Source organism: Corvus hawaiiensis, chromosome 37, assembly GCF_020740725.1.
Source record: "Corvus hawaiiensis isolate bCorHaw1 chromosome 37, bCorHaw1.pri.cur, whole genome shotgun sequence".
NCBI classification, from domain to species: Eukaryota; Metazoa; Chordata; class Aves; order Passeriformes; family Corvidae; genus Corvus; species Corvus hawaiiensis.
The window spans coordinates 144,951-155,533 of NC_063249.1; the positions used below are offsets into that span (position 1 = coordinate 144,951).

General features: G+C 55.1%; 1 protein-coding gene across 1 annotated transcript; it reads left to right on the forward strand.

Annotated features, from left to right (window-relative positions):
• The first annotated feature begins 536 nt into the window (after positions 1-536).
• On the forward strand, positions 537-3,283 carry LOC125319220 (olfactory receptor 14C36-like). Its single transcript, XM_048290326.1, has 2 exons — positions 537-708; positions 2,173-3,283. The coding sequence occupies exon 2, from the start codon at positions 2,196-2,198 to the stop codon at positions 3,195-3,197; it is 1,002 nt and encodes a 333-aa protein (XP_048146283.1). The 5' UTR covers positions 537-708; positions 2,173-2,195; the 3' UTR covers positions 3,198-3,283.
• Positions 3,284-10,583: the final 7,300 nt, after the last annotated feature.

Here is a 10,583-nt window from a genome sequence, read left to right on the forward strand (position 1 = left end):
GGGCCTCCTTGTCCCTGCTCAGCAGCCTGGCAGGGGCCGCCCCATGGTGCTGCCCTTGGCACTGCCCATCCCCACATCCCAGTGCCCCGGCAAGAGCCCTGAGCACTGAGGGAGGGACAGGATCTGCCTTGCCAGGGGCTGGGGCTCAGGCCTTGGCCCTTTGCATTCCTCAAACACATCCACGTTTGCTCAGCATCAGAGACACCTTTCCCTTGCTTGTCCCCCCTTGTCAACACTGCCTGCAGTGTTCTGCTCTCACTGGAACCTGGGGACACTTTCTCAGTCGTGTCCCTCAGTGGCACCCATTAAAACTTCAAGAAACTTTGGAGTTTGATTGTGACTTTGAATTCCTGAGAGGTTTCTTCATCTCCCTCTCAGGGAATGATGTTCAGGGCCTCAGCACCAGAGCCCCGAGAGGGTCATTCCAGGCAGCTCCTGGCAAGCGGCAGCGCTGCACAGAGACAGCTCTGGCCAGGAGCAGCTCCTGGGCACAGCCCAGCAGGGCTGGGCCACTGCCTGCAGCCAGCCCAGGCACAGCACAGAGGCACAGAGAGCTTCAGTCAGTCAGGGCTGGGAAGATGCTGAGAAGTGACTGCGCGAGAATCATGGCCAGCCCTTGACACAGGAAGCCTCTGGCTGCAGGACAAGGCAGCTGCAGCTCCTGGAGTGATCTCCTCAAGCTGCAACATCCCAATGCCTACAGATTCTGTAAGTACAACTCAGAGAATCTCGAGTGTAGAGGAGGCGAAAAGTTCAGGAATCTCTAAGATGCTGAGAGCTTCAGCTCACTCCCAGAATATTTCCATGACAAGGATTTTTATGAAAATGAGGAAATTTCCTGAGCCTTTGTTTTCAGTTCCCTGCTACTGAAGAACGGGGGAGAACAAATATTAAAGCTATCATTAAGTTTGACATGTCCCTGGAACATCAGAACTATTAGTTCTAGGGATTGTTTGGAATGCAGGAATTTCCTAATGTGCTTTCAGCCACTCCTGTGCCCACGCACAGCACCAGCATCGCCTTGGCTGGACCCACCAGCCTCAGTCTGACCTGTCCTTTCTCCACCCCACAAACAGAACCTGCCCCCAGCCAGTGCCCTGCACACAGGCAGGTTTCTGTAGGGCCAAGGAGAGTGCACAGAGATTTTGGGGTCAGTGAGTGCTGGCAGGGAGAGATCAGGCACAGGGAAACAGCTCCAGGAGGAAAATCCCCAGGAAGCAGAGAGAAGATCAGGCAATGAGAGAAAACAAAACCCAGAAATGCATCAGGGAGAGTTTAGAGATCTCCACAGGATCCCCTCCAGTGCAGTCCCTCCCTCCTCTGTCCCCCAGCCAAACCTCTGCCCTCAGGGCCGGGGTCCAAGGCGTGAAGCCCCTCCTGGGCAGGCAGAGCTGCAGCAGAGCCGTGGGGCAGCTCTGCAGCCCCGAGCCCAGTTCCCTCTGCAGAGCACAGGGCTGGGAGCAGCTGCCCGGCACTGGGGGCTCTGGGAGGGGGCACAGCTGGCTCAGGGTGACGCTGGCCCCAGTGCCCGGCTGTGGGCAGGGCTGTCAGTGCAGCCAGGGCAGCAGCTCAATCTCCCTGAATCCAATGCCATCGCTGGGACACTTGGAAGTCTCCCTGAGATTTCCTTCCAAGCTGGGAGCTTTTCTCCAAGATGCCAACCTGTGCTAGAGCATTTTTTTGTTACCTGAAAGACCCATGGGGAAAGGCAGAGATGTTATGACAGTGAAAACGCCGTTGGGGTGGTGAAATGAGCCACGTGAGTCCTTGCCTACAAATGTCGTGCTGGACTGTGGTGGATCCATCTGTTCTCAGCAGTACCTGGGGGTTTTTAAGGGAAACACGGGAGGGTGATCACCCTTCACCTGAGAAAGGTTAAAGCCCAGAGAAAGTCTGAACAGGTCAGAATGACAGACCATCTTCCTTCACTCTCTGCTCATCACTTTGCCTCATAGAACTTGCTCTCTTCTGCCTGAGTGCAGCAGAAATGCTGAGGGTTTCTGACAACCTAGAATACCAGGAGAGATATGGGGGGAGCTTGAAAAGAAAACCCATAGAACTCTTAAACACAAAAGGGTGTCTGTGTGTTACAGGGCAAGGTATCAGGGAAATGGCTTTGATTTTGGCTACAGACATCTCCTCTAACTCTTCTCTGTTTCTTCTCCATGACAGACCTCAATGTCCAGAGGCAGCAAATGTCCAACAGCAGCTCCATCAGCCACTTCCTCCTGCTGGCATTGGCAGACACGCGGCAGCTGCAGCTCCTGCACTTCTGCTTCTTCCTGGGCATCTCCCTGGCTGCCCTCCTGGGCAACAGCCTCATCATCAGCGCCGGAGCCTGCGGCCAGCACCTGCACAGCCCCATGTTCTTCTTCCTGCTCAACCTGGCCCTCACCGACCTGGGCTCCATCTGCACCACTGTCCCCAAAGCCATGCACAATTCCCTCTGGGGCACCAGCCACATCTCCTACACAGGATGTGCTGCTCAGCTCTTTTGCTTTGTGTTCTTCATCTCAGCAGAGTATTGTCTCCTCACCGTCATGTGCTACGACCGCTACGTGTCCATCTGCAAACCCCTGCACTACGGGACCCTCCTGGGCAGCAGAGCTTGTGCCCACATGGCAGCAGCTGCCTGGGCCAGTGCCTTTCTCTATGCTCTGCTGCACACGGCCAATACATTTTCCCTGCCCCTGGGCCAGGGCAATGCCCTGGGCCAGTTCTTCTGTGAAATCCCACACATCCTCAAGCTCTCCTGCTCACACTCCAGCTCCCTCAGGGAACTTGGGCTCATTTGGGTTAGTTTATCCTTAGTTTTCGGCTGTTTTGCGTTCATGGTTTTCTCCTATGTGCAGATCTTCAGGGCCGTGCTGAGGATCCCCTCTGAGCAGGGACAAAGGCACAAAGCCTTTTCCACGTGCCTCCCTCACCTGGCCGTGCTCTCCCTGTTCCTCAGCACTGGCTTTTTTGCCTACCTGAAGCCCCCCTCCATCTCCTCCCCATCCCTGGATCTGGCCCTGTCACTTCTGTACTCGGTGCTGCCTCCAGCCCTGAACCCCCTCATCTACAGCCTGAGGAACCAGGAGCTCAAGGCTGCCCTGAGGAAAATGATCACTAATGTTTTCAGAAGCAGTAAAGTGCCGGTTTTCTTCTCCCCTTGTCTACAGTGTAACTCATTACAGGCCCAGCCTGTGTTCTAAAGCTTTTCGTAGTGCCTGTGTCTGTGTGCAGTGGTTCCTTGCTTCTTCTGTGAATATTTTGTGCAGAATTAAATTTGATTTATCATCCTGTTTGTTATTCACTGGTTACACCTTCAGTTTTACCACTAGAAAATATAACTTAGAAATCAACTTCTCTGTGCACTCCAACAAAATAAGGGATCCTGCAGCAACTTGGTTGTCAAAAACCTTTCCCTTGAAACCTCATCTGAATCTGGCAGGGCAGTGCCTGTGTGCAGAGGGAAAGAAAGAGAGTCCCAGCACAGCAGCAGTGCCAGGGAGCAGCAGCACTCGGTGTTTTCAGAGCTGCTCTCTCTGCCCTTCCACAATGTCCTTCTGTGCCTTGCGTGAGTCCTCAGCTCTCGGTGCTGGATGCTGTCCTGCTCTGTGGCACTCCTGGGACTGCATGAGGGTTGACAATTCTCTATTGTTTAAAAGTACAGAGGAGTGGCTGGAATTGTTGGGCTGATTGGTGAAGGTTTTCAGAATTTTATGGCCCTGTTATGTAACTGAGAGGTGGATAAATGTGAATCCTGGAGCTGACAATCTGGACATGAATAATGGTTAGAATGGACAAAACTGCCCAATGTTACTTAAAAATAAATACCCAGAGTGGCCAGCCCAGAGACTGTGCTCTGTGAACTGGAACAACCACATTACAACAGGGACTGCAGATCCACAAAAACCCCACCAAAAAAAGTGACCTCAGAGGGTGACGGTGACCCCGTGGCAATGACTGGTGACAAAAGAGTGAAGCCATGGAGAGTGAGAGGCTCAGTCACTGACATTTCTGTTGGACTGGGCTGTCCTGTGAGGGGTGGGGTCTTGAGGTCACAAGGGAATCATTGTCCATGGATTTCTTTGATCGGATCTGTCTTTTGAAGAACCAGCTCCAGCTACCAGATACTGTGACTGATTTGTGCCAGTAAATCTCTGCTGGAGAGGAGAGCCCAGTGTCAGTATTTTCTTTTAACAATTGCAAAAACCGGATAGGCCACTGAATCCCACCTGGGATTTGAAAGAAATTCTTCCCTGTGAGGGTGGTGAGGCCCTGGCCCAGGCCTGTGACTGCCCCATCCCTGTCCGTGTTCAAGGCCAGGTTGGACATCAGCACCAAGCCGGGAGGGCGGCCCCGTGGAGACCTGGCTCGTCACCCTCCCCAAGGCGGACAACCGGGTGCTGTGAGCTGGGGGCGTTCGGGGAGCCCCTGGGGGCTCGGGGGGACGTGGGGCTGCCCCGATGCCCGGTGCAGGAGGGGGAGTTCCCCGGGCTGCGGGAGGCTCGTTCCTTCGTGGCTGCCCTCGATGGCCGCTCTCGGCTGAGGCCGATGCCCAGCGCTCCTTCTGCAGGGAGGCGGCCCCTCCCCGGCTCCTGGGGGACGTGGCAAAGCAGTGCCACGGGCCCCTCAGCGGTGCCGGGACCCCCTGAGCAGCCCCGAGCCGGAGGTGACGGGGGAAGGGAGGGGACAGAATCCCCCCAGGAGGGGCGGGCCCGCATCCCACCCCCGGGCACCCCGGCACCTGCGGGGCTTGGGGACACCGTGGTGAGGGGCGGGCGAAGGGGGTGGGCACAGGGGGTCCCGGGGTGTCCCCGAGGGGGACCACGGCCATCCCTGCCCTTGGCAGCGCCGAGTTGGCTGTGACCGAGCTGGAGGCGGCCGGGGGTGCCCCGGGGCTGTCCCTGCTGTGCCGCAGCCCCCAGGCCTTGCACAGTTCCCTGCTCAGCGTCTGCGTCCGGGTGAGACCCCCACGGCACCCTCGGGGGGCTTGGGGGGGCCGGGACCGCGCAGGGCCCCGTCCCCAGGAGGGAAACCCAGCCCTGGCAGCCACGGGGACGGTGACACGGGGACGGTGACACGGGGATGGGCACGGCTCTGGGGCTGCCGCAGGTAACCGCGGGGCAGGAGGGGTTTGGGGGCTCTCGGGGGTCCCCGCCCCGCTGAGCCCGTCGGTCGCTCCACAGCCACGCCCAGGCCGGGATTCCAAGCGGTGCCAGCTCTGCCGGGATGAGGACGGGCACTTGTGGCTGTCGGGGGTGGCGCGGAGGTTCTGCAGCCTGCGGGAGATGCTGGGCACCTCCGGGCACCGGGCGCTGCAGGCAGAGGGGCCCAAATGCACCTGGAGGCCACCTGTCCCCCCTGTCCCAAAGGGGATCGCAGGTACATTCCAGAGAGGGGGCACAGAGGTCAGAGAGGGGCTGTGTCAAATAGGCACCTCTGTGGCTGTGTGTGATTGAGGCACAGAGCAGGAGCGATGTCAGAAAGGGGCTGTGTGATATCATAGAATGGGTTGTGGGAGGTCACAGAGTGGGCTCTGACACCACAGAGTGGGTTATGTGAGGTCATCGAGCAGCTCTGACATCATAGAGGGGACTGTGTGACATCACAGAGCAGTTGTCTGACATCAGAGAGCAGGCTTGGACATCCCAGGGCAGCTGTGGGACATAACAGAGTGGGCTGTGGTATCCCAGGGTGGCTGTGAGACATCGCAGAGCATGCCGTGGCATCACAGAGAGGGCTGTGAAATCCTAGAGCAAACTGTGATAGCAGAGTCGGCTGTGACATCACAGGGGGGCTGTGTGACATCACAGAGAGGCTGTGGGAGGTCACTGGGTTGGTCACTCCGCTCCGGCCCCCCTCAAATTTCCACCCCCCAGAGAAGTCTCCCCTGCTGCTCGTGCAGAGCAGGGTCCCCTCTCCCCCCAGCTCCCTCCTGTCCCCCAGCGCTGCAGCCTCCCCCAAGGATGTTCCACAAATCAACCCCCAGAGCTGGACATGGGGAAAAGGGGCCGGGGCTGTGTGACCAGGACATCAAGGACGTGCATTATCCCGGTCACTGGGGCCTGGTTTGGGTTCCCCAGGGCAGGAAAGATGTCTGGCAGCTGGAGCAGGGTTAGGGAAGGGCCTCCAAGCTGGGGCTGGAGCCCTTTGGCTCTGAGGAGAGGCTGAGGGAGCTGGCCTTGTCCAGCCCCAAGAAGGGAAGGCTGAGGGGCTCCTCATCCCAGCCTGGCAGTGCCACCGAGGAGGTGATGGAGAACACAGAGCCAGGCTCTTCCCCGGGGGCCTGGTGGGAGACAAAAGCCAATGGGTGGCAGGGGAATGAGGGGAGGTTCAGCCAGGACATGAGGAAGCCTTTGTTCCCATGGGCTCAGCCAGGTGCTGAGATGCTGCCCCGTCCTTGTCCTTTGGGATTCCCCAATCCAGAGCAAATCGAGCCTTGGTCTGAGCCAGTTTCTGCCAGGTTGGGCTGCAGACTTGCTGAGGTCCCTTCCAACCTCAGCTCTCTGATGATCTCGGGACGATGCTGCTCCCTGTTTCAGACTGGAGCAGAGCAGATGTTTATGGGACAGGAGCCCTCTGGGGCTGTCAAGTACCTGCAGCTTGCGAGGTGCACAAGCACATCCTCATTAGCTGGGTCATTTGAGTGCTTTTAGAAAATTGCTAAGTTTTCCCACCAGGAGAGAACAGGAATTTCCTGGAAGTGTACGGATGGCAGGAGAAGAAACACTGATCTTCCCCTCTCCTTGTGTTACCACTCTTCTGTCTATTATTTCATGTCCTTCTCCACTCAGGTGTTTCCACCTCTCCTGTTTAATGGCCATGTCTAAGGACATCTCTTCACCAGAGCAGCAGGATCTGTGTCCTTCCCATTGCTCCTAGATTTCCTCCTCCAGTTCCTCTCTAGTTCATTCCAGTGCCTCTCCACTGACTGCCTTCACACTTGGAGCATCAGGCAGTTTCCCAGACTTTCTGAAGTTTAAATAACTTATCAGTCAACACCTTAATTGTGTTTCTATCTTTTAGAATCACCTTTTCTTATGTCTTTGTATAAAACTGTTCCTTTACAGAAATCCCTTGAGAATGGTGGAAAATTCAGATGTTGCTGGGACCTCTCTCAATGCTGAGGGAAGAGCTTTGATGTTTTTTACATTGTATCATGTTTACATTTTTTGATGTGGGCCATTGTCATAGGTTAGCAAGCATAGTCCCGGAAGGGATGTCCTTGCTAAGGGGTGCTTACAGTTTCCTCTGGGAACTGATAGAACCTATCAGCGGCCAGTTTGAATATGGACAATTCTCTAAGCCACTTAAAGTTGTGACCACCTCTGTTATCTACATCTAAGAATAGACAAACTCCTCCCCAGCTCTCTCTCGTTTCCGGTGCTGGGACAGGTGGCTGCGGGCCCCGTGTGGGGGCCAGCGGGCCCGGCCAGGCCCTGCTCGGGCCAGGCCGGGCCGGGCCACGGCCATCCTGGAGCCGATGGACCTGTTCCAGCCGTGGAACCCCCCCCACTGCCTTGCCGTGGGCAGCCGGAGCGGCTCAGCTCTCCCCCCTCTCCACTGCGATAAGAAACATTCAACATTCCAGCTGCAAAGCTGCAAGGCCGAGGTGAGATTAACCCTTTTTATTGCTGTGAAGAGCTGAAAACCTGAGTGAAGAGAGAGAGGAGATGCTTAAAGCTGAAATTCTGTTGTGAAGCTATGATATATCAGAGTATCCCTTTGTAATTTCATGAAGATACGGGGGGTGGAGTGTTCAACTCGTAAGCAAAAGCACCTGCGCTGAGATAGGCAGATGCTGACGCAGCTGTAATTTCATGAGGAGTTTGGACAGGGAGAGATGAACCAGATGAGGACTTTTGCTCCAAACGGGAAAGGAGAAAACCTCAGTTCCTAGAGATGCTCCGAGAGATAGTCCTAACGATGAAGATGAGGAAGGCCCTTTGCTCCCAGGGAAGGAGAAGGGCCTCTGGTTTTGTTTCTGAACGGCTCAACCTTAAAATTGTACCCCAAAAAAACTTCAAGAGTGGACCCTCGAATGTGGGAAAACCAATTGCTATCTGTGTGTGACCTTGAACAAGCTGCAAGTCGGGGGAAGGGACTCACATGCGAGCAGAGAGACTCCTCTTCCTAAACGGACTGAACAATATTTGGAAGTGGGCGGCTGGCTCGCTGTGATAATGTTTTCATAGCATGAGCAAGAAGAGACTTCTCTTTCTAAATGGACTAAACAAGGTTATTATGGAAGTGATAAACAGACTGAACATCTTAAGGGTTGTCTTTTCACATAGTGGGAGAAGGGAGGAAGGTGGGGGGAGGAGGAGAGTTCTGAAGGTGGTACAATTTTTTTTTTTTTTTTCATTTTTCTTTTCTCCCTTCTTTTACGTCTGTTAATAAACTTCTTTATATTCTTTCCAGTTTGGTGCCTGCTTTGCATTTCTCCTAATTCTTATCTCACAGCAGATAAACAGTAATGAGTATTTTGGACCAAACCACTACAGCCATGAAGAGAAACTTTCTGTGCCTCTGGGTCTCAGCAGTTCCTGACCCCCAAAGGACACAAACCTGATGAGTTGTGGTTCCCACTCCAGTGGTGGCACTTGGACCTCCCTCCATACCCAGAGCAGAGCTCCCCTGTCCCAGAAAGTGCCAGAAAGTCCCTGGCAATGGAGGGATGAAGGGAGCAGGACGGGCTGTGGGGATCAGGGGCAGGGCCCAGGCAGGGATTTGGGGTGGTTGTGAGCCCAGGGCAGGACCCGGCCCTTGGCCTTGGTGAACCTCATCCAGCTGTCCTGGGCCCATCGCTGCAGCCTGTCCAGATCCCTCTGCAGAGCTTCCTGCCCTCCAGCACAGCCACACTCCCAGCCAGCCTGGGGTCACCTGGGACCTGGCTGAGGGTGCCCTCAATGCCCTCGTCCAGATCAGCAAGAAAGAGATTGAACTGAGCTGGCCCCAATGCTGAGCCCTGGGGCCAGCCCTGGATGTGACTCCATTCCCCAGCACTCCTTGGGCTGGACTTCCGTTTTTTATGGAGCTGTGCCTTCCCTTGGTTCTGTTTGCTGACAAGAAATGAACATCCCTCTGTGTTTTGGGCAGCTCCTTCTCCAAGGAGAGCAGGTGGGAGTTGGTGCCAAGGAGCTGAAAGCTGCAGGCACAGGCTGGAGTGGAGGAAGCTCAGATTTGCACGAGGCTGCTCTGAGTGCCAGGGGTTGGATGAGGGAAATGGTGGGGTGGGGGTAGGGACAAAGTGTGATTGCTTGTCAGCCATAAAGGGCCTTGATGTTCAGATCTATTCAGACTGCATTAGGAGGAGCCAGGATCAATATCAGCTGGAGATCCCCGATATCAATGTATAATAGGAAGAAGGTAAACAGGGCACAGAAGAGAAATCATTTCTCCTTGCATTGTTAACACAGTATATTCACTTAGAATAGACTTCCGAAATCTGTCTAATTAACCACAAAAGACTTGAAGGCAGAAATGATTCCCAGGGGCTTGTCCTGTTAGGGTGTTTTGAATTGTTAATGTACAAACAGGAAAAGAATAAACTGGGGAAAAATATACTATTTCATTAATTTTTTAATATAATATGTTCACTTTGAAAACACTTCTGGAATCGCTCTAATTAACCACAAAAGAATTGAAGACCTCAATGATTCCTGGGGGCTTGTATTGTGAGGGTGTTTTGAATGCTAATGGTCCTTTGGCACTGAATTCCTGACCTGAAGAGCTGAAGGCTGAAGAAGCCTCTGCAGAAGTAAAATTCAGCAGCAACCTCAGCCCCTGTAATCCAGGAGGAAGCAGCTGGTGACTGCTGAGCCCCTCAGATGCTCACAGGTGTCTCTGGGAGCAGACGGGATCCATCCTAGGGGGATGAGGGAGCTGCTGGATGAGCTCCCCAAGCCGCTCTCCATCATTTACCATCAGCCCTGGCTCACCGGGGAGCTCCCAGAGGACTGGAGGTGCCAATGTGACCCCATCCACAAGAAGGGCTGGAAGGAGGATCTGGGCAACTCCAGGCCTGTCAGCCTGACCTCGGTGCCCGGCAAGGTTATGGAACAGATCACCCGGAGTGCCATCCCACGGCACCTACAGGGTGGCTGAGGGATCAGACCCAGCCAGCGCGGATTTCAGTGTCTTCACTGATGATCTGGATGAGGGCATTGAGTCCACCACCAGCAAATCTGCAGATGACACCAAGCTGGGTGCCAGTGTGGATCTGCTGGAGGGTAGGAGGGCTCTGCACAGGGACCTGCACAGGCTGGATCCAGGGCCCAAATCCAACCATGGGAGGTTCAACAAGACCAAGTGCCAGGTCCTGCACTTTGGCCACAACAACCCCTGCAGCGCTACAGGCTGGGGACAGAGTGGCTGGACAGCGGCCAGGCAGAAAGGGACCTGGGGGCACTGATGGACAGCAGGCTGGACATGAGGCAGCAGTGTGCCCACGTGGCCAAGAAGGCCAATGGCTCCTGGCCTGGATCAGGAATGGAGTGGCCAGCAGGACCAGGGCAGGGATTCTTCCCCTCGACTGGGCACTGGTGAGGCTGCACCTTGTGAAAAACGAGGTTCACTCTCCTGTTAGAATT